Below are 23717 nucleotides of genomic sequence, written 5' to 3'. Positions count from 1 at the left end.
TGTGGAAAGACAGTGTTTGCACCTCTCCAGCCAATCGCAGAGCGGGAGTTTGGGGGCGTGTCGCAAATGGGGCCGTGCGAACGTGTCAGCTGCGTGACGTCACTCCCGCGGCAATTTGAAAGCACGCACAGATTATTTTTTTCACTCACTCATTCACACATGTAAGCTTCTGTGAGTGAGTGAGTGAGTGAGTGAGTGGAAAAAAAAATCCGTGCGTGCTTTCAAATTTCCGCGGGAGTGACGTCACGCAGCCGACACGTTCGCCCGACCGCGTTTGCGACAAGCCAGAGTGGCTCAGAGTGAAACAAAAATATTATTTTAGTCGAATTACACTTGATTATCATTTATTTGAGTACAATTTGAGCACAATGCAGACTGCATGATGAAATTTGTGATCACTGTAAGCACGAGTACAAAGCAACCAAATTCACTTAAAACAGTTCCAATCCATCCAAGACACGTTTAAGCTTCTCTTTGCTTTTTTCTCCTTCAATCCGCTTGTTTTTTTTCTCCCACATTTTTCATGGAAAACGTATTCCGAGTGCAAATTTTCTCTTTTCACGATGCAAATCGTGTTTTTTTCACTGTGTATTTGAGCATAAAAATGAACACATTGCTTTTCATTTGAGTGACCACATTTGTGAATATTTTCTTTATTTTTGTACACTTGATTGCAAATGAGCGCAATTTTGTAAATCGGGGGTCGACTTTAGTATTTAGCATTGAGTCCAATGTTGCTATTTTTGAGGGCTTATTTAAAGTAAGAACAGGAAATGAAGAGCGATGTCGAACTCGAGGTCGCCGGGGTCATTTTGGGCCGTTCGCCCACGACGAACGTCTTTGTTGCAGACGTTGACTGGCGTGTCTTCTTCACTGGCTTGTGGAATGCAGACACGCACGCGCACGCACGCGCACGCACGCGCACACGCCCCCGAGGACCTTGGACAGGCTATTATTTATCGGACACTTTTGTCTGCTCTTTGTCTATTCGTGGCGTGCAGCTGCGCTGATGAACGTGAAACCATCTGACGGGATGATGCGTTCGCCCAACGATGCGTTCACACGTCATGGGAAATTTCGGACCCGAGAAAATCTCGACAAATGTTCGCAAGATGCCGATTGATGCTTATTTTAACCCGCTTCAAGGGATACTTGACTCATTGAGACATTTTCAGTCGTAAATAGTTCATATTTGGAATATTTTAATTGGTTTTCAGGGTGGTTCTGTTAGTTTTTATTAGCTTGAGTTATTTAATAGATGCTTAGTTTTAGTTTAAAAATGTGTGCAATATTTAAAGGGATACTTGACTTTTTGAGACATTTTCAACACTGTTCATATTTTTAATTTTTTTTTATTTGTTTTTTTAGGGTGGTTCTGTTAGTTTTTATTAGTTTGAGTTATTTAATAAATGCTTAGTTTTCGTATTAGTTTTAGTTGAAAAAAAAAACAACTTGTGCGCAATATTTAAAGGGATATTTGACTCATTGAGACATTTTCAGCAGCAAATAGTTCATATTTTGTCTAGAATGAATGTGGTAACTTCATTATTTTTCATGTACAATTAATAGCTTTTTAAAAAAAAGCAATTTTTCTACTTGCTGTTGACTGCTGATGACATCACCTGTGCTGAGGAAGCAGGTAACGACCAATCGTGGCTCAGTTTACTGACGAACCCCAGAAAACAGGTGAGCCATGATTGGCCGTTACCTGCTTCCTCAGCACAGGTGATGTCATCATCAGTCGACAGCAAGTAGAAAAATTGCTTTTTTAAGTTGTGAACATTCATACAGGACGAAATATGAACCATTTCACTGCTGACAATTGTTCACTTGTTTTTGTTTTTCGTTTTTTTATCGGATTTATGGTCACCTCAGACGGATTTGCGCCACTTTTGGAGACATTACGGTAGTTGTATATTTCAATTGCACAACTTTATTATTGATTTCTTTTTTTTCCAGCCACTCTGACTCACGCCCACTTCCAAGGCGTGTGGGAAGGAGATGATGTCACTCGGAGTTGCTCCACCCTTTGAGTTTCCGCACTTCCTGCCACTTCCCGCCATCTCGCTCGCCGGCCCGTTCCGTTTTCGCCGCTTGCGTCCTCAACGTGGCTTTCATTTAAAAGGCCGGAACCTCACCAGAGGAAACGCACGCCCCGTTTTGGCCAAAAAAAACCAACAACCTGAGCGTGCGTGCTTGTCAAGCAGCGTGACGTCCGTGTGACTTTCCGCTTCCGGTGGAAATCACGTTTTCTTTCGTCTTTCCTCGAATCGCCAGGACCTCCCTGGGCTCCTCGCCCTCCTTCATCACCACGTTGCCCTTTGACCTTTGAGCCATGCCTGAAGCGAGGGTCAGCGTCGTTGTCCAAACAAGCCACGAGACGAGACGACGGTGGCTCATGCAGGCCGTCTTGTGAGTATTCAAATCACGCTCACACATGATTAAACAGCAAAAGGGTGACTTTGCTTTTTCTTTGGCTTTTTTTTTTTTTCCTTTTTAATGACACAATTCAAAATAGGGGAGAAGCCTTATGGATTTTACTTTCTGAGTTTGAATTTAATCTTTTTTTTTTCAAATTTTTTCAATTTTTTAAAAATATATTTTTTTTTAATACAGATTCTAATACACATTATTTGATGCATTTTAGTACCTTTTTCGGGAAATTTTGTACAAATTAAAATACTTTATTATATTTGAGGACCACTTTAGTGCATTTGAGTACAATTTAAAACAATTTAGAAGATTTTTTTTATCTACACGTGAGTACGTCTTCGGAATTTTAGCACAATTTAGTACACATTTAATTACGTTTGTACAATTTAGTATTTTTTGTGGGGGGATATTTTCATAAAGTTTTAGTACATCTGAGTACGATTTCGGAAATACTTTTGTACAGTTAAGTAACTTCAATTTAATACATTTTAATACACTCGAACAATTATTTAGTTGAAAAATGTCATTTTTAGAACACATTTTTATTTTTTTACACGTTTACAATATTTGAGTTCATTTCAGTAAGATTTGAGTTAATTTGACGACAATTTGGCGCATTTAAATTTATTTACAGCACATCAGCTTTTCGTTTCGTTATCATTTGTGTCTCGCTTAAAGAGATACTTCACTTATTTAGCCCCTTATAGCAATAAAAAGTTAATATTTTGTCTAGAATTAATTTGATAATTTCAATATTTTTCACGTACAATTAGTACCTTTGAAAAAAACCCTGTTTTCTAGCTTTGGTCATGTGACATTCACAAGCCGAACTGCGATTGGTTACCTGAGCCCTTCCATGTGATGTCATTTTCAGTCGACAGCAAGTTGCAAAATGTCTTTTTAAATGTACTAATTGTACATGAAAAATAATGAAAATATCATATTTATTATCGGCAAAATATTCATGTTTGACTGCCAAAAATGGCTAAATAAGTCAATCTGAGTGCAATGTAGTCAATTTTGGTACAAATTTTAGGGCACTTTATAGTACAATTCAATTCAATTACAATTCATCGAAATGAATATATTTTATAGACATTCCACTACAATTTTGCAGTTAAGTAATATTTTTGCTACAGTAGCCACAGCAAATTAGCGCTCGGTTTGCGACAATTTCAAGCTGCTCATCATATTAAAATAAGAATAACTGAATAGGAAGTTGAGTTCACTTGTGCACACATCAACTTCCTGTTAGGTGGTCAAATGAAATTCCTCCGAAAATGTGAATCCTGTTTTGAGGCTTGCGTCGATAGCGCAGCTGAATGAAAAATGAAAAGCGTGATTTCACTTGACGCGCTTTCCTCGCTTGCCTCTCGGGAATTCCGTCAATCATCTTAAAGGCGCGCACACACGCACATAGTATGAAAGTCAATGCGGCCGTTGGCGAGTTGACCTCGCGGTGAACCGCGTCGGCGATGCGGCCATCAGACATAATTAGTCGAGGCAAGGGAAGGGCGTGAAGATGATGGAGACGCCTCATTTGCATAAAGCGGCACGAGGGAAACGCAACGCGACGTTTATGGCGGCGTGGGCGTAAATGTGGGAAGAAGAACGTCCAGCGGAGAACGATTGTCCCTCAAAAGAACCGCGGCAGACACTTTAGCATCAAAAGTTGCATCATATTTTCAATACTCAAATACTCTTTACATCAGTTGTAATATTAGTGCTGTTGTCAAAGTTCAAGCGTTAACTCATTGATTAATCATAAAAAATAAAAATAATGAGCGCATTAATCATGTATTAACGCAGATTAATAAAGGTTCTGTTTGAGCGTGTATGAAAGTAAACATTTTACTAAATGTTTGTGTATGACATTCAGAATATTTGTTTATGCCAAATATTTTTTTATTTCATTTTTTTTTTTTTAAAGTAGTTTCAGTTAGTTTTCATAAAAAAAACAAACTTTTTTTATTTTTTTATTTTGTTAATGCAATTGTTTTTTAATTTAATTAGTTAGTTTTATTAACTAAAATAACCTTGGGGTGAAAAATACTGTTTTTGTTGTTGTTGTTGTTTGTTTTTCCACAGCCTGTGTGAGCAGGTTTGTATGTCCACACAAACACACTTATAGACAAGTGAAGGCCAAAGTAAGCCAGGTCAGGATGATGTCACTTCCTGTAAGTCAGTGCTTCTCAAATAGTGGGGCGGGCCCCCCCAGGGGGGGCGCGAGGCTCCATCAAGGGGGGGCACGTTTGACCTCGGAGAAAATGCTTTTCTATTTATTTTTTTTATTTTGATTTTTTTTTACTGTCCTAGAATAAAGTGCAATTGCACCTCCACTACATTAGGGGGCAGTGGCGCTCTCATTATTGGCAGAGTGTGCGCAGGGAGCATTCGCTCGTTGGTGTTGGGGTTTTGTTTGCACTGAGCATGCACGCTTTGCACACAGCAAAAAAAAAAAAAAGAAAAAAAAAAAGAAAAAAAAAAATCAGCACAAATTATTTTATATATTTTTGTTTTGCAGGTTAAAGTTGTTTTTTTTTTTAATATTGTGCTCCCGAGTTAATGTTGGTGATCAGTTTGAATGCATTATTATTTATTGATTTTATGTAATTATATTTTTCTGTATCAAATGGTTTGACATGGTCAGCCAAAAAATGTTTATAGTTTAATGAAGGATTTAATTTTATTTTTGAATTTCAGATGCACTTTAAATCTTTTTTTGTTACAGTTAATAATGCTATTCTTTGTTGTAAGTTGGTCCATATTTTTCTTTTTTTATTAATCCTCTTATACGTTAATACGGAAACCGTGTTATGCAAAGGTGTGCTTAGAACAATTTTAGAGACAAATGATACTATTTATAGTCGCTTGTTTTCTTCTTACTCCATGACAGAAAATAATTGAGAAGCACTTCCTGTAACTGCTTTAGCGCCGAATGTGATCCTTGAAGTCACAAATGCGTGTTGCAATGTGAGATGCAATTTGCCATCAATCAACATTTCGAGCTTGGCAACTTGCAATTACGACGAAGAATATGAGCAACGTGCATAACGACCTCGAAACGGATTGGCTGCGGGACGAGACCGAATGTCACCTCGGGACAATTTGACAAGAATGCGAGACGCGCAAACACTCAAATTGAGGTGGAAGAAAGACGCCAGCAGAGCAACGAGCTCTTCTGTGAGCAAGGCACTCGTTATTCTAATTGTTGCTGATGATGATCATTTCAAGGTTGTTAATTAAGGTCGCGCACGCAATAATACGTTCCATGCGCACGTTGTGTCCAACTTTACGGCTTGATCTTGTTGCTGTTGACCGCTAACGTTGTCTTTCACGCAGACGACGTGGGTTCGATTCCCGCTCGCTCACTCGACGAGTTGCAATTTCGGGACGGCGCGACACCGCCATTTCATTTGATCACTTTGTTTTTAGGTTTTGACACAAAACGTGTTTTATTTTGTGCAAAATTCGCCAAAAAATTGGGTTTGACTTCTGCGGGTTGTTCTTTGTGGCCCAACTTTTTGGGTTCAATCAATTATTTTCTGTTACGCTATAGTTGAGAAAAAAAATTAATAATCTAAAATTCCAAAAACAATTTCATGAACGAAATAAATTAAAATTGAAAATGCTTTGTAAAAAACGAAAACTGAAACTACATTTTACGTTTACGAAACTAACTATAATGCTAGCAAAAATATCCTTCGTTTTAATTTAATTGATGAGCCTTTGGGGATGATTTTTAAATGTGATTTTAAGTAGATTTATTTTGGTATTAACTGGAAAAAGGACGCTTGAAAGTGTGTCACACTCCCAACGTGCTTTTTAAATATTGCGCAAGTAATTCACATTTTAAAAAAAGAAAACTAGAACTAATACTTAAACCCACAAACTAAACTAAAACTAAGCATTTATTAAATAACTAAAACTAATAAAAACTAACAAAACCACCCAGGAAACGAATTAAAACTAAATTTAAAAAACAAAACTCAAAACGAAAATAAATAAATAAATACAATGAAAATTCCCAAACTATAATAACCCTGATCTTTATTAATATGATATAAAAAAAGAATTATAAATTGACTTGCAACAAATAATAACGTTTTAGTCTGTAACAGAAAAGTGCATTGATTTGCCTGAAATAGACAAAAAATAAATAAATGAGCGCCACTGCCACCTATTGTTGTGGATGTGCAATTACCAAACACTTTATTCAAGTAGGAAAAAAAAAAAAAAAGAAACTAAATGAATGAAAAATAATGGCAAAGAAATACATCGGATTGTGTCCCTAATGAAATGGCCTGTGTGCATTTGTCCTTATTTGGAGGTGTCATTACTTCCTGCTATGTACTTGAATAAGCGCAATGACACAAAAAAAAAAAAAACATACACAGTGCTGAAAACATTCATGTGCAAAATGCACACCCGCACACGCGCGTACTTTTGTCGATTGCTATCAATTAACCTCTACATTTATGAAGCCTCGTCCTTCCTTCTGTGGGCAACGTAACTCCGCCCCCCGCCCTCCTCCTCCCCCCCCCTCTGCCCGCACAGCCTCAGTAAATGAGATAAGACCACTAATGTGATTGGGGGGGCGAGAGAGAGACTTTGTAATTGAATAGAAACTCCATCAGACTAATGGACTGACCGCTGGGCTTCCTGCACATGTGCACGCACACACATTGTTGCTAGCAAGCGCCATTAGCATTCCGCCCAATGGGCCTTCGGCTTCGTGGAATAAATCTCTGCCCCGCCCGCAAGCACGCCGCGTTTTGTTTTTTGTTTTTTTTTAAACGGGATTTTAATCAAGAAAACAGCAACAACGTAATGAAATAAAAATGGTTTTGTGAAGAGTCATTATTAGTGTGTGTAGTTCAGATTCGAGTGAGTGACAACAAGACTTTTGTGTGAGCAGAATAATGGCCGACAGCACCAAAAATAAAAATAAATCGACTAAGCAAATCCATGTCACCGGAGGGGCAAATGTTAGTTTAAAAAAAACAAAAAACAGCGCAGGATTGAAGATTCGATGGCTCATCACATGGGAGGCATGTGGAGGGGCTCTGAAAGTGGGAGGGGCCAGGGAGGAAGGAGAGGATGTTGTCGGATGGACGGAAGTGCGCCCCACGCGGCGGGAACTGGGAAGGCAGGATTGAGCCCAATTCAAAATGTCCGCCACCTAACGCGCGGTGAAATGTGCTTCGTGTACAAATACGCAGTTTGACTGACAACTTGTCAATGACAAGTGAGAAAAGACGGAAGTGAAACCTCCAATGATGCATTTCAAGGCCGTTTAAATCTTCACAATCTCAAGATAAGTAACATCAAGGCAGACGTGTGTGCTGGGCAAAACTTGAAGGTAAGTTTACACAGGTGTTCTTTTCCCATCGTTTGCAATTTAGTTATTTACTACGCAATCTTTGTGAGGGAACAAAGTTTTTTTGGGGGAAAAAAAAATCATGTTCAGATTCAAATGAATATTCAAATTCAAACACCAGAGAATGAAATTTAAAAATGTAAATAAAGGTTTGCCGAACAATTTCAGTCAATTGTTTTCTGGTTTTGGTCATGTGACGTGCGCAACGTGAGTCCTTTTGAAGTCAATTCCAGTCGACGACAAAATGGCTGCATCCTGAAACGACTGAAAATGGATGGATGAAGTATTACGTCACAACAAAATACTGTATAGACGACAGTAGTGAAAGCAAAAATGCTTTGAGTTCCCCTTTATATGCAAAAATGAGCAAAAGAAATGTTTGTTTCAGATGAATTCTTGTCTTGTATAGTTTCCAATTTTAAGGTATAGGGGCAGTCCCATTATTGCAAGTGCATTTGCGTGTTTTGATCTCGTATGAACTGACAGATTTGACGCCGATTGGACTTTAGACCACTATTTACACCGAAGCGGCTCTCGTTCTCAGTGATTCATATGTGCGCTGTTGCTTTTATGTTTTTCATAAATGCTGAGTTGAAAGCTGCTGAGCCGGCGACTTGTTTTATCTTGTGATGGAGGACGTGGGAGCGGAGGTGACCCGATCTGCACCAGATCGCCGACTCGGATAGCTCGCACCTGATGTCCTTATTTGGGTGTGAACGTTCAGCATGCTGGGTCATCAATTTGGTGAGTCGCTCGTTGGCGTTTTCGCAACATCACACTGTGTGAGTGCAGTGTTTTTTGACAAAACTTTCGGGGACTGCGATCGCGTCTTCAATATTAATATGCAGTTTTCCGAGATACGAGCCGTTGCTTGGATGATTTTTATGTCTCGAGTCATGAGCGAAAAATTCCACAAGCACGAGATGATGGCCATAAACTTTACTACAAGCAGTTTTTGCAGAGTGAAGAATTTTTGCAAAAAGAGGCTTCAAGTTTTTTTTTTTTTTATTCCTCTTCCCAGTTGATGTTTACTGTCAAACTAAACATAAACCAAAGATAATTACACATTGTGTATTCAACCAAAAAACACATAACTTTGTCTGATGAATAGCATTAGCTTAATGCTAACACACTATTAAACAGCCTTAAATGGGCTGACGAAGCTAGCATTGATGTCTAAAATCAGACCAAAATTCAGTTTGAAAGCAAGCATACTGAGAGGAAACTGAGATAAATTAGTTTAATGCTAGCTTATCTTAATGCTAACGCACTATTAAAAAGCCTTAAATGGGCTAACGAAGCTAGCATTGATGTCTAAAAGCAGAACAAAATTCAGTTTGCAAGCAAGCACATATTTTCTGTTGCGACTGAGAGAAATGGAGCTCAAATTGAGGCGGACATCATTCCCGCGGGCCTGTGGGGAGTCGTCGGGCGTGGACGGGAGCGGCCGACAAGTTTGGAGCGTCTCCGGCAGACCTGTCATCACCATCTTCATCATCATCATCATCATCATCTCATCATCATCTCCCATGTATGCCGGGCTCCTTCCCAAACGCTAACATATGTTTGCTGTTTCATTCCCGGACGAGGTGGAAAGGTCATGTGACGCATGGAAGATGATGTGGAAAGCAAAGCATTGTGGGACACGTGGGAGTCCAGTGCTGACTGGACAGCAATGGCAAGACGGTGGAGAAAAGATGCTGGTCATCATGAAGCTGTTTTACTGGATTTTGACTGATTTTGCAAGGCCCACAGAATATTGTGTTCTATTGCTACAGAAATGTGGAACCTGACAAAAGAAATATGAGTCACTTCTTTCATCAGGAAAAAAAGTAATTTCTATCTGTTTCCGTATGGCAGCAATTAGCATTAGGATATAGCTAAGTTTCATCATTATTCATGAATCTGTTTAAAACTGGTGGGAAAACAGCTTGTTTTCAACATAGCCCTGGTTGATCTCTTATACTCTAATGCCATCTGCTGGCCTTTTTTTTTTTTTTTTTTTTTTTTATAACGACCATTGCTTCAACAGTTCTCTTCAGTTCAGAGGCTGCATCAAAGCCTTCTGTATGCTCTAGCACTAAAAAAAACCCAAAACAAAACATAAAAACGTATAAATACGTCTTTGGGACAATATATTTAAAATAGAACGTATTTAAACGTTTTTGGGAGCAAATGAGTTAACTGTGGCAAATGTGATTTGCGCTGATGTTGCCGTGATTTATTGGAGGCAAAAAGGGAAATGTCATCATAGCCATGATGCTTCATGTTATTAACACAAAACAAATATTAGAAGCAGATTTAAAAATACTGAATTTATGACACAATAATGAAAAATGTTTTTTTTTTTAGTTTTTTTGAAAAATGATAAAATATACAATATACACAAATATTGGCAAAACATGACTACAAAAAGTAATGTAATAAAAATACAGAATAATATGCAAAAATGGTGGAAAAATTACAAAATATACACAAATATTCGACAAATACCCACAAATATTTGACAAATAACCACAAATATTAGAAAAAGATAACAAAAGTTGATGATCAAAAATCCATTCCATCCAGTGTGATCTCCGTCAGAGGTCGCCAGCTGTAGCCGGGCATACTTTGGCGGGGGTGCGGCCCGGCGAGCTTCGAATACCCGCTCCGGCAGTTTCGGTCGACGGATTTCCACCGGTCATCGCCATGGCAACCAAACACGTGGATGTGGAATTCCCCCCCCCAAGGCTGAATCAGCTGTCATTTTGGCCGGCGTGTTTATGCGCCGGCTAAAATGTCGCGAGCCCGTACAAGCCCGCCTGCTGTTGCTCTGACGCGGCGTAATTTACAGAGGTGGCAAAAAATCGACTTCAGTTGAGTAACAGAGCGTTTGTACGCCATTATTTTTCCGGCGCTTATTATTTCCAATGGGTGAAAGTAACAACACGGCAGATGTGAGGAGGCCAATTTAGCGTGTGAGCGCTCGCTACTGCTTGCTCCGCTGATCCGTGGCTATTTTTTTGTTTTTGTTGTTACTGTGACTTCATTTTTTGACCTCATCAGAGCAGGATTTGCGGCTTTTGACTTCTTAATCCCTCCCAGCCGCTGCTAAGCTTTGATTAATAATTCAGCTTACACAACAAGTCAACCTTTCTACGATAACAAGCTAATAAATGAGACCTCACTGAACACCGCAATGTGCTTTCAAGTAGAAACGCTCCCAAAGTAGTCCAATTTCCCCAAAAAGATTTGGACCTGCTTTTACCACTAAAGATGTGGTCCGCTACGTTAGCTTCTTGCGCTAGCTGCCACCTGGTTTAGTTGCCATTCTAGTTGTTAAGAAGAGGTAGATCGTCTTGTTGCTTCTGATGTTCCGCCACTTCAGCGCCATTTTAGCCCGTAGTCATGTTGTTGATGCCTGAGCAAAAAGCCTCACGAATTTTCTTTTTGTTGGTTGCTACTTCCTGCTATCATTCACTGTGACTGTTTGATAGCTTCCTGTGAGCAAATGACTTTAATTTGGATCTTTTGAGTCCACCTTTTTGCGAGTGACAATGTAGACCGCTACGTTAGCATGATAGCATCTGAGTAGCCGCCAACTGATGAGCTGTCATGTTTGTCATTTGAGAACTAATGGTTGTGTTTTTTGTTTTTTGGTGGACAAAGGACTGTTTTTAATCTTGTTATTCGTTTGAGTCCATCAATATTTAAAAAAGGAAAAAAAAGAAAATATGTACACGTTAGCCTCCTGCGTGATTCGGATTTGCCGTTTGACCTGCTTGTGAGTGAAGATGTAGCCCGCTACGTTAGCTTCGCACGCTAGCCGTTTATTTTGGAAAGTCCGGTAAACGGATTGTTGACCGTCCATGTTCCCACCACCCGGGCTAAAACATGGCCGCTACGGTTCAAAGGTGGCAAAAGTTCAAGGCGCAGATGAGTTGACACGTCGCAGACGTTTCACGTTTCCAACGACTTTTTCCAGTTATCGATATGGTGAACTCTGACCTCCCCGGTTCAGGAGGCTCTCTTTGTTTAGTCTGATGGTCAAAGTGGCTTTCGACAGTCCATTAGCAGGCCACGGGTGAAAGGTCAAAGCAAAGCTCTTAAGACTGCAGATCTTTTTTTTTTTTTTATGACACCATATCCAGCACCCAAAGATGTGAAAGCGTGTCGGCATTGCTTATAAATAGATGAATGAAAAAACTTTACTAGTAATTTATGGTAACTACAAGTTACTACTTAATAATTACTAGTAATACTACTACTGTTTCTGCTACCACTACTACTACTAATACTCGTAATTAATAGTTAATTACTTTGTAATTTTCCCAGAATTTCAGTATAACTCAACTTATTCAATTTGAAAACATCAGCTCGAGTTTCTTGGTCCAATCATGCCCGGAATGTTTTTGACGTGATCTGCAAATGGTTGGAGCTGTTTTTTTGCTGACAAATTATGTACTTTCCACCATCTCAGGTGCCCCCGTTCCCACTTTTGCATGCCGCTCTCACCCTGCAAAACTTAAGTCATAAAAAATAATTTGCCCCCTGGGGAAATCAGGCCAGATTATTGTGTTTCCTTCTACAAGTTCCCTTCCAGTTATTTGCTACTCCCACTTGAAGTTTACTGTCAAACAATGCGTCAAATGGGTTAGTTACTCACCGCCTATTGAAAACCATCTCGTAGTTTTGCCTTAGGAATGTAACGCTTAATGCTAACAAACAAAATTCTACTATAGTCGTGCTCGAATCGTATTTGTGGTGTCATAAGCCTTGAAGCAACATTTTTCCTATATTTAAGTATGTCAAGAAGACACCACTATTTACTTGTCAGCGTCCCCGTGACAATGAGCGGCTGTCAAATCCAGACGTGCAAATTCCTTAATTGCGTTTGGTTCAGCGAGGTCGTTTGTCTTGGCAGACCTCGGGCCACGTTTCCTGCCTGTCAGGGATGCTTTGGAAATCCATTATCCTGATAAGAGAAATGAACAGCAGTTCACGTCCGCGTGTATCATCAATCATCAATCAATACTTGCAACAAAGACGCGAAGGTCTTATTGGCAGTTTATTATCGCAAGTGATTTACAAGCCGGACGCTGCAAAGGTCAAACACAATCCAGTCAAAGTGTGCGTCGTGTTTGTTTGGATTCGGAGACCGTTTCGCCCCAGAGGAAATAATCAGTTTGTTGCGCTAAAAGCTCAAGTTAGCATTAGCATGCAGATGTAGGTCATGTTTTTGGGTAAAAGAACAACCTGCCAGTAATAATGTTCTTTTTTATTATTGCATTGAACTTGCATTTACTGGAGTGTATACTGTGAGTAACATTTTAACATTCTTAATTTCGTGTCGTTTGCAGCTGCGGATGCAGAGACCACACTAAGCCGTTATTGATACAACTAAAAACTTTCACATTTAATGAATTGATGGAGTTTAACCGTCTCAAAATAATATTTAAAGCTCATCATGAAAGTTTACCAGTTAATATACAAATTCAATTTTAAAAAAGGGAAAGTGAGTATAAATGAAGAGGAACCGATATTTTCTCCAAAACAAAAAGAAGGATGTATTTCAAATCCAAGGTGTCATTTTATGGAATAATCTGCATTGTAGAACAAAATCATCTCAGTCTATCTGTATCTTTAAAAAACTTGACAAAACCTTAATTACTAGAAAAATACATAACGCACAAGGACATGCTGCTGAATTATTTTATCGGATTGTTATATTGAAAGCGTCTTGACCGCTTGCTGTCGTTTACTTTGTGTTGATTATTTGTTGTTGTTGATTAGGGGCAGATAACATAAATTTTATACTTCTTTCTGTCCCTTTTCATTTCTCTTTTTCTAAGGAATGAAATAAAAATTGAATTTTTAATTACTATTCAACAGTAATGAACCATTATTTTTCACTATTAGTACTTTATTGATTACTTTCGTAGGTATGATACATAATGTGTCCTACAGTGTAAAATCAATCATTTCTGACTTGCAGTATTAAGAATTATTAGTATATTTTATATAATTATTTGTATTACATTACTTCTGTGCTGAATAAAGCTTGTAGCACTGCAGAAAAAAACCAAAACAAATCTTTTTCCGCTCCAGTTTGATTTCCCGTCCTTTGCTGCCCTCTATTGCCCACAAGGGAATATGTCAGCTTGAAGCAGAAACGTTTCTAGACGTCACTACTTATTCCCACAAAATATTGTTTTTAAGTTTATATATCCATCCATTTCAAAATATTGTGACTGAGGCAAACGTGAAGAAAACTTCAAATGTCAAAACAAAATTTCTGCTAGATTTTATATATATATATATATATATATATAAAAATGTATTTTGTACGACACCCATTATTACCAGGCTTCAATTTGACATTTGTGATCCAAAATGAACTTTCACAAATCATGTCAGCGTAAGAAGCACATGTGCAAAGAAGTCAGGCAAAAACACCTCAACAACTTTTTAATTGAGGTGACGAGAAGAAATGAAGAAAAGTTGCACAAGAAACGTTCAACATAACCGCAGATGTCAACTTCGCAAGATGTGATGATTATTATAACAAGATGCGTGTCACTTTGGACATTCCAACAAACTTGTTTGGTGTCCTCAATGTTGTAGTTTTTGCTATCCGTTAAAAAAATAATAATAATAATGATAATAATAATGTGGCAGTGTCAACCAACAGATTGGAGTTTGGAAAATAAGTGGCAAATTTGTGACTTTAGAAAGTGGCAAATTTGCGAGTTTAGAAAGTTAAATGGCAAATTTGCGAGTTTAGAAAGTTAAATGGCAAATTTGCGATTTTGGAAAGTAAGTGGCAAATTTGCGAGTTTGGAAAATAAGTGGCAAATTTGTGACTTTAGAAAGTGGCAAATTTGCGAGTTTAGAAAGTTAAATGGCAAATTTGCGATTTTGGAAAATAAGCGGCAAATTTGTGATTTTAGAAAATAAGCGGCAAATATTGCCCCCACCATCTAAAACAAAATCTTTCTACGTGGCCGCCGTACAAATAATTGCGCGCGCGGTTTCCCAAGTCCCGTTTTGCTTTGCGACCTTAGAAGACTCCCGGGACGAGTCGGTACGGCACGGCGTCCGTGTATCGCTTCCAGCCGGCGCCGTACTTGCCGGCGCAGCGGTGCTCGTCCCGCACGCAGCGGTGCACCAGCAGGACGCTCATGTAGACCACGTAGAAGTACGGCAGCAGGTGGGTGGAGCCGCAGGCGGCGCAGTACGCCAGCGAGCCCATCAGGTCGCCCGTGTAGTTGAAGTGGCGCGCCAGGCCCCAGAAGCCCGACGTCAGCAGCTTGCTGCGGTGCGCGCCGCCGTCTTGCGAGCGGTACGAGCACTCGACGAAGGACGGGGGCCGGCCCCAGATGGCGCGGGCGCCGTCGCTGCGGCGGAACACGTCCTTCTGGTGGTTGGCGGCGCGGAAGACGTAGTAGCCCGCCAGGCCCAGCAGCAGCACGGCCGCCGCCTGCGCCGCCGACAGCTGCACCGGGTGGTACACCAGGTACAGACCCTGCAATTGATGGCATCGTCGTCGCGTTGAGAAGCCGGCAACCGTTTTCGCCCTGCGCTCGAACGTCAGCAATGTTTTTCATTGCCGTTTTCATCTACTACGCTAATATGAACACGTTTGGCTGACATTTCCTTTTCCTGTTTTTTGTCTTGTTTGCGTAGCAGAGCGGACTGACCTGCAGCGTGTAGAGGTACGGCAGCCACACGCAGTCGCCCCATCCCAGGTACCAACCGAAGTGGTCGTGGCAGATGTCGATGGTCTTCAGGTACCACGTCTCGTTCCAGAAGAAATCCAACACGTAGATTCCCTGAAAGAAATGCAAAAACCACCAGAGGGCCACCAGAGGGCAGTATGCGTATGATACAGCACAGCACTGTGGCTCTCCTTGCCCACATGTAGGGGTGGGAACGATAACGATATGCAATACAAGGCTCACGATAACGATTATCTCATGAGAATATATTGATCAGCCAATAAATCCACGATAAAACTACTCGAGACATAAACTGATGAAAATGGTTTCTTTTTGTACCATCACTGAAACTGGTTTCTCCTTTAGAGTTACTACTTTCATGTATTTGTATTTGAACACTTTTCAGCAGTGAAATAGTTCATATTTTGTCCAGAATGAATTTTTATAACTTCCGTATTTTTCATGTACAATTAATACCTTTTAAAAAAATCATTTTTTTTCTCCTTGCTGTCGACTGATGATGACATCACCTGTGCTGAGGAAGTAAGTAACGGCCAATCACGGCTCACCTGTTTTCTGGGTGTGGCCAGTAAACGGAGCCATGATTGGTCGTTAACAGATGATGTCATCATCAGTCGAAAAATTACTTTCTGAAGGTATTAATTGCACATGAAAAATAATGTAGTCACGATTTTTTGTGTAACATTGCTAAAGTAAATACGTAAAATTACTTAAGTATTAAATCCCATTAAATCAATATTAATATTCCTCAAAAAATATTTGCTTCAAAAAAAAAAAAGTTTTAAAAATGTTAGAATTGAAGATATAATACACATTTTTGTTAGAAACGTATGCAAAACTGAGTCAGTTGTCGGACAGATGAACACAAGTCAACGAAAGCTGATGAGTCTTCTTTGCCTGAAGACTTGCGCCCGTTTCCCTGCCACTCCGATGAGGCGCTCCCCCTAGTGGCCCTCCAAGTAATTGCGCAATAAGTCAAGAACAACGGAGCCGCTCTAGTGGCTGTATTTTAACTCCAAAAATGTCGCGATACTTAGTGTCGGCGTATCGATAATCGAGACACAGAGATCACGATTTATGGCGCTATCGATGATATGGTCGCACGCGCGAGGGTGCGTTTGCGTGGCTTCACCTGCAGGAGGTTGACCAGCAGCATGGAGTTGCTGACGTGTCCGTAGAGCTCTTGTTGCTTGGCCGCGTAGGAGAGGTTGATGAGCGTCCAGGCCACGATGCCCGGGCGCCCGTTGAAGAACAGCTTCAAGTCGAACCAGCGGCCCACGCGCGGGTTGAACTCGATGCCCATCATGTAGTCGTACAAGACGTTGCCCGTGAACTTACTGGCGGCGAGACGGACAGCGCAGTTTGAGCGGAGGCCCGGCGTTGCCGCGGAAACCCCGGCTGGTCTCGTCTCGTCTCACTCACCAGTCCTGCGGGTTGGTGGGGAACAGGTGGGCCTTGACGAAGGCGAAGGTGGCCACGGCGTAGCCCAGCGCGTTGGCGCACCACATGAGCGGGATCCAGTTGTCGAAGATGACGGTGGGCGGGAACCACAGGAAGTAGCGGGCGTTGGCCAGCCACAGCGCGTGCGTGATCAGCCAGCACTGCAGCCCGTTGATCTGGTACTTGTTGATGAGGCCTTGGGGGAGGTCACACCGTCGTCAAGGGCGACGAGCGGCGTCGAGGCCAGCGCGTGTCGGTATACCTGCGGGGGTTCGGGCGCCCTCCTGGACTCCCCCGACGTAGCCCGGGAGAACTTTGTGCAGGACGTCGGGCAAGCATGTGTACAACACCGCCTGCGAACAACATGTTTGCGCACATTTTCATTTTTTTGGATTATTATTATTTTTAGATTCATTTCTCTGGAGTCCAGGCGTTTGCTACTTTTTGGCAACTCGGGGTTTCTACAGGTTGCTCCAAGTTAAATTTAAGACTTTGTAAGACCTATTTAAGACCATTTAGCAAAATAAATGTGATACCTTTTATATTTTTGTATATTATATTATTTTTTTTCTATGTATTTATAATATATTATATTATTTATATATACATAGAAAAAAATAATATATAAAAATCTAAAAGGTATTACTTTTTTTGTTAAATGGTTTTAAATATATATACATATATACCTTTTTATGGTATTGTTTTGAAATGAGTAAATTTCCTTTTTTTTTAAGACCCGGCGGGAACATCTTTTTATTTTCTCTTTACATGAGATGAGAAGCTTTGCCATTTTGTAGGACTGCTTGATTATGGGAAAAAAATAAAAATAAATAATAATAATAATATATTAATAATTGTCATTATTAAAAATAATCACAATTAGTTTGGCAATAACTGAATTCACGATTATTCAAACCATTATTTTTTTTTAACAAAATAAAAACATGTTAAAGAATTTAAAAATATTAAGACCAATAAAAAAAAAACTAAATAAATAAAATAGAAGCACTATAATTATGTAAGATCTTTTTGGACCAAATGGAATTTCTAATAATGTGTATTTATTTATTTATGTTGGCAAAAACTTGGAGTGCAGTATAGCGATCATTTATTTTTTTGGTACAAAACAAGAAAATGTTTAACTTTAAATATAAAAAAAAAATATTAAGACAAATAAAATTATTTGAAATACTATAATTATGCAAGTTCCTTATAGATGAAACTAAATTTATTAAATTAGTTATTAAAAAGGTGCAACTGTGTAAATTCAAACAAAAATTAGTATGAATAATCTTTTATTTATTTATGTATTTATTTTTTTACAATTATCCTGATTTTGTAATTGTGGAGTGTAATAATTGAAATTGTAATTGAATTTCGATTGCACAGCCATTTAGCATCACATTCTTTTTATCTGCTTCCAACTAAAATGTCTTCCCGTTTAATATTAAACTTTTTTTTTTTCCCGTCATAATCGACACGTCTACCCAATTTCATATCAATAGGTGACACTGTCAGGGGCTTTCCCCCCCCCCCGCTGTAACTTTTTCCAGTGGGCACTCGTGAACGAACTTGCCCAAAATGGTTACTCAAAACCAAAATGGCCGCCTTCCTATTTAATATTGCGCATGCGTCCTTGAGACTTTTACGTGCATCCGCTCACGATAACCAATTTTGTATTTTATTTTTTCCCATTCAGAAAGACAAACCAGACTCGATTTTGCGCACCTGGAAGGCGACCCAGGCGGCGTAGATCTTGGCGGCCGAGCAGGTGGCGAAGGGTACCCGGGCCCAGATGGCGAGCAGGGTGGTCTCGCCGCTGTACAGCTCCAAGAGCGGCCGCGTGAGCGAACACTGGAACTGGTCGCAGGCCATCACGAAGAAGAAGACGATGAACGGCGCCGAGCACAGCAGGGCCACCACGCTCAGCAGGGAGAACCAGTCCACCTCCCTGAAGACCGCCGCCGCCGTTTCAGCGTGTTCAAGAAACGAGCGTTCTCGTTGTCGTTATTCGGTAACGTGACGCGTGAAATGTCTCGACGTCGTCAGCATTCCGCCGCAATTTCTTTTTCTTTTTTTTCACAAATAAGCGACTTGCGTTGCTGATCATGTGACAAACTCACCAGGCTCTGCCCCACTGCGCAGGCTCCGCCATCTTGTCTGACGCCGACTGGCTGCCATTTTGGACCCGCCTCCTGGTGACTTCCGTGGCCCCCTTCATGTCTGCCGAAGGGCCCGTCGTCGTTCAAAAACAGCGCCGACAATTTATGCCTGTGAGTATTGTTGCATTCTCGTTTTTTATGTCTTACTGCAGTAGATTATTATTTTTTTTTAAGGCTGATAATTACCATAACAGAAATGCTAATTTCGAAAAGCCGACCTTGTACATTAGCACATCCGACTTCTGACCATCCTCGAATGCAGCATTTGCGTTTCACTTCTTTAATTAAAGTGAGACATCCATCCATTTTCTTGACCGCTTATGCCTCACAAGGGTCGCGGGAGGGTGCTGGAGCCTATCTCAGCTGGGTTTGGGCAGTTGGCAGGGTACAGCCTGAACTGTTTGCCAGCCAATCGCAGGGCACACGGAGACGAACAACCATCCACACTCACAAACAACTCGGAGCGCCCAATGAACCTGCCATGCATGTCTTTGGAATGTGGGAGGAGCCCGGAGTACCCGGAGAAGACCCACGCGGGCACGGGGAGAACATGCAAACTCCACCCAGGAAGGTCCGAGCCTGGACTCGAACCCGAGTCCTCAGAACTGGGAGGCGGACGTGCTAACCAGTTATTCTTTCAAGTGATGTTATCTGATATTCTTCCATTTCTTGACAGCAATAAAGTGACAACAGATGCTCAGTGACGCTTTAAAAAAAGTGCATTGAAATAAGTTCGTGTGCTTTAATAAGTTCAAATGTATGCATATTCTCACTCTGTTATCATTTGGGGTTCACTCACTGTAATTTTATTACAAAGAAACGAATCGAGAGAAAGAAATGAATTCTGTTCAGTGACTGAATGGTAACATTTTTTTTTTTTTTTTTTGGTGGCAAAAATCTTGTTGTTTATTAACCGTGATAACCATCCCGATAACATTTTGTAGCACATTCTGTACATGTCATGCACCCTGTTGTTGTATAATAAAACTTGATTTATTATTAATTGGCTGTTCAAGCATAAAAACGAAGTCGACGTGTTATGTGATCGCGCTTTAACTGGTGAAAGGTCATGTCTGACCAATTAAAAAATAATAATCTTTAAAGCGAACACTTGATAACTATACAGCAGGCTCGCTACAAACAATTGACGTAAATTAGCCATGTTTGCTCCCTTTTTTATTTTTGATTTTTTCTTAAACGAGTCCATCGAAAGTCTGACGGGTGTTTTGAAACATAAAGCGAGAGTAGGAGTTGCCAAACGATCTTACCTGACACTCTGCTATGTAATCCTTCACTTTTCTTCTCCGCGGGACAACCGTGACGAAACACCCGACAGTCGTCGCTCTCCTCCGGGGTCGCAGCTCGTCTTTTTCCCCAGCACGTCTGGATGGAGCAAACAGTTATGGAACAGACACGCCCCCAAATCAAAGTGAGGCCCCTGAAGATTAGCCAATAGGCGACCGAGAACGCGGGTAGAGGCGGGACCGCTCGGAAATGCTCTCCGCTGATTGGCTAGGAGTCGCTGAAGCCACCGCCGCCTGACGATTTTCTTCCGGCTTGAATGGCTGGTTGAAACCCGCATGGACAACAAGCATGATACGATTTCATTTCGTCACTTGCATACAAAAAATGGCACAAAGAATTGGATAATAGGCAACAGGTAAGTAGATAAACGCTTAAAAAAAGTAGGTAAACACTTAAAAATATAAAACGAAGACAGTGGTTACCATTTATACAATCCTCGGAAATTGCTATTTTTTTCCGTTTGCTTGATTTAATCTGTTAAATCATACACATCAGCATAAATATTTATCCCACCCCCAAAAAGAACAAAAAAAAAATTAAACGTCTACATACTTGGTCGTATGTTTAACATTTGCAGAATAAATAGAACAGCCAAATGTTTTTATGAGCACATGCATGTTCTCGCCACTAGGTGGCAATGCTTAGCTGTTAAGCATCCTCAGTTGGATGATTATTTTTCTATGACCTCATCGTCAAACAGCATTATTGCGGGATTTTTTTTTTTTTTAGTACATTAAATTTGCATTTAAATTAGTGATGGGAAGATAAAGCTTCATGAAGCACTTTATGTATTTATTTTTTCCTCTTCTAGATGTGCCCTTGGTTTAAGTGTAAAGGCTAGTTAAATGGAATGTGATTAAGTTTCGACTGCATCTTTATTTATATCACAAGTGTTTCATTTGTCCGTCACGAATTTAAATACAACTTTACTGCAGAAGCAATGATTATTTGTCTTACCACCAGAGGGAGCCTGCGTACCACTAGCGGGACTCGCACTGCTGAGAGTCGCTGCGACAGGTGACCTGAATGCACGTGTCCATTTTCTCAACATTTTAGTATTTTTTTACATTTTATATTTTTTCACCAAACAACTGATCAACAAAAGCAAACAGGAAGTGATCGCTGCCGCTTGAAGTGTCGCAATAGTGTCATCAGCAGTTTTCAAAAAAGAAAAAAAAAAAAAAAGTTTTCCCTTTCCCACATCTGCATCCTCGATTCACCAAACAATACATCAATACATTATTTCTTGCTGTGAGTTTTTCCCTCTGCGTCAATATCTCGTTTTTTCTTCTTCTTAGATTCAGCGTGCGGCGGACGGCTGCCGTCTTCCCACGCCTCCTCGTCCTCCAGACTGCGATCAGACTTGTCTGGTTGCTCGGCTGTCTGATGTTGGAGTTGCAGTATCTGGGCCAGCTGCAACTCTTTGTGCACAGTTGGTACGGTAACGAACGCACGCACGCACGCACTCGATGCACTGTCTGTAACCTCCTTTTCACATCTTCGACTCACCCAGCAGCAGAAGGGAAAAAAAAAAAAAAGTTCATAATAAATATATTCTAGTATGCTGCTGGAGAAAAAGGGCACTTGAACTCAAACGTAGCTGGAGGAGGTTTTGTATTTTTTATTTTTTTTTATTTTTTATGCAACATATTTATGAAAAATATTCTGAGACGGTTAGTCAGTGTGGATACATGACTCAGACAATGAATACCTTTTTTTAAAAAGTAATTTTTCGACTTGCTGTCGACTGATAATGACATCACCTGTGCTGAGGAAGAAGTCACGGCCAATCATGGCTCAGTTTATTGACCAAACCCAGAAAACAGGTGAGCCGTGATTGGCCGTGACTTCTTCCTCAGCACAGGTGATGTCATCATCAGTCGACAGCAAGTAGAAAAAAAAATACTTTTTAAAGGTATTAATTAGTGCTGTCAAAGTTAAGACATTAACAAATTAATTAAAGACAAAAATTTGGCAGGCCAAAAAAAATGTTAATCAAAAAAGCTTTTTTGATTAATCGTGGTCAATCAAAATTCTGAGATGTGATTAATCTGATTAAAAAAATGTAATCGTTTGACAGCTCTAGTATTGATTGTACATGAAAAATATTGACGTTATCAAATTAATTCTGGACGAAATATGAACTTTTCACTGCTGAAAATTGTTCAATGAGTCATGTATCCTTTGTCAAATGATAATATGCACTTGACTTGCAAGTAACCTGACATAAAAAAATAAATAAATAGAAAAAAATCCATATGGTATGAAAATACAAAACTGGGCTAGTAAAACTAGCGTTGATGTTGCGGCACTTTCAACCCAGAAAAAAAAACAACTCATACTTGAACACAAACAGTGCAGTAACATTTGTCGTTATAACAATCATAGGAATGCATTTTTTTTTTAAATCCACAGTAAAAAAAAAAAAAATATATATATATATGTATATATATTACTGCAGCTTACTGAGTCACTTAGTGGTGAAACAGTTGTTTGTGGTTTATGGATGTATCATACTACCCCCTGGTGGCCAATTCTCACACACTAGAAGGAGAACAATGAAGTATGAAATCATCATCATAATGCACAAACTGGTTGCATGCGATTAATGATGGCATTATTGTATATTTTCTTTAAGTTAGAACGCTAGAGTTTTTTGTTTTTTTTTATATATTTTTTGTGGGTGTGGAAGTGATTGCTGGCATTTCTGTTCATTCCACTGACTGCTTTGTTGTGATAAAGTGAAGGAAACACCGCACGAAATAATGCAAACGTGTTTTTTGTGTTGTCAAAAAAGGGGGGGGGGGGGGGTGAACGTATGTTTGTGGTGGGACGCTGCCTGACAAATGTTCCACTAATCATCTCCCCCGGGATGCAGCACGTACGTGTGTGCAAAATATTCAGATTTACGACTAACGTGCCATCATGAGCCCCTTTTTTTTTTGTTTTTTTTTGTTGGCATTGCACGTCTGATGATGAAGGCGAGCCAGGCGACGCCGTCGTCTCGTCAATAATTCACGGCGGATGAATATTGATGCGGGTGGGTGCTCCCCCTTCTATTTTGCCCTCTTCGGATCCTTCCTCATCCGACGGTCAATAAACACGATTATTAGCGCAATGATGTCAAATGTAAACGGACGCATTAAAAAAGCAAATAAACGCAAGCGTGGGAACGTTTCGGCTTCGTCGTGAGAATGATGAGAATGCGAATCGTGGATGACCCGGAAGTGGACTTGTTGGCATTTCCTGTTTGGGAGCGGATTAAAAGCTCCTCAT

General features: G+C 40.2%; 2 protein-coding genes and 1 long non-coding RNA gene across 4 annotated transcripts in view; 2 read left to right on the top strand and 1 right to left on the bottom strand.

Moving 5' to 3' along the window:
• Positions 1-7556: 7556 nt before the first annotated feature.
• Positions 7557-15585, top strand: LOC144018134 (uncharacterized). Its single transcript, XR_013283354.1, has 3 exons — positions 7557-7795; positions 8405-8557; positions 15485-15585. It is a non-coding gene; the product is annotated as an uncharacterized LOC144018134 (long non-coding RNA).
• Positions 14249-21777, bottom strand: dhcr7 (7-dehydrocholesterol reductase). Of its 2 annotated transcripts, none has more exons than XM_077520319.1 (9): positions 21662-21777; positions 20405-20519; positions 19098-19197; positions 18703-18925; positions 17237-17327; positions 16957-17170; positions 16667-16871; positions 15496-15627; positions 14249-15320 (listed from the first exon to the last, which is right to left on the bottom strand). In XM_077520319.1, the coding sequence occupies exons 1-9, from the start codon at positions 21671-21673 to the stop codon at positions 14856-14858; spliced, it is 1557 nt and encodes a 518-aa protein (XP_077376445.1). In that variant the 5' UTR covers positions 21674-21777; the 3' UTR covers positions 14249-14855. The 2 variants fall into 2 exon arrangements, with proteins under 2 accessions (XP_077376445.1, XP_077376446.1); XM_077520320.1 differs by lacking the exon at positions 21662-21777 and adding an exon at positions 21399-21553 and having other exon boundaries at positions 19098-19245.
• The window catches only part of mtss1lb (MTSS I-BAR domain containing 2b), a 42470-nt gene continuing 39440 nt past the window's right edge, over positions 20688-23717 (top strand). The window contains exons 1-2 of the mRNA XM_077520315.1: positions 20688-20796; positions 21740-21877. The gene's annotated coding sequence lies outside the window, so the exon portion shown is untranslated. The remainder of the gene's footprint in view (positions 20797-21739; positions 21878-23717) is intronic.

Source organism: Festucalex cinctus, chromosome 4, assembly GCF_051991245.1.
Source record: "Festucalex cinctus isolate MCC-2025b chromosome 4, RoL_Fcin_1.0, whole genome shotgun sequence".
Lineage (NCBI taxonomy): Eukaryota > Metazoa > Chordata > Actinopteri > Syngnathiformes > Syngnathidae > Festucalex > Festucalex cinctus.
This window is presented reverse-complemented; position numbering and strand designations above follow the sequence as displayed.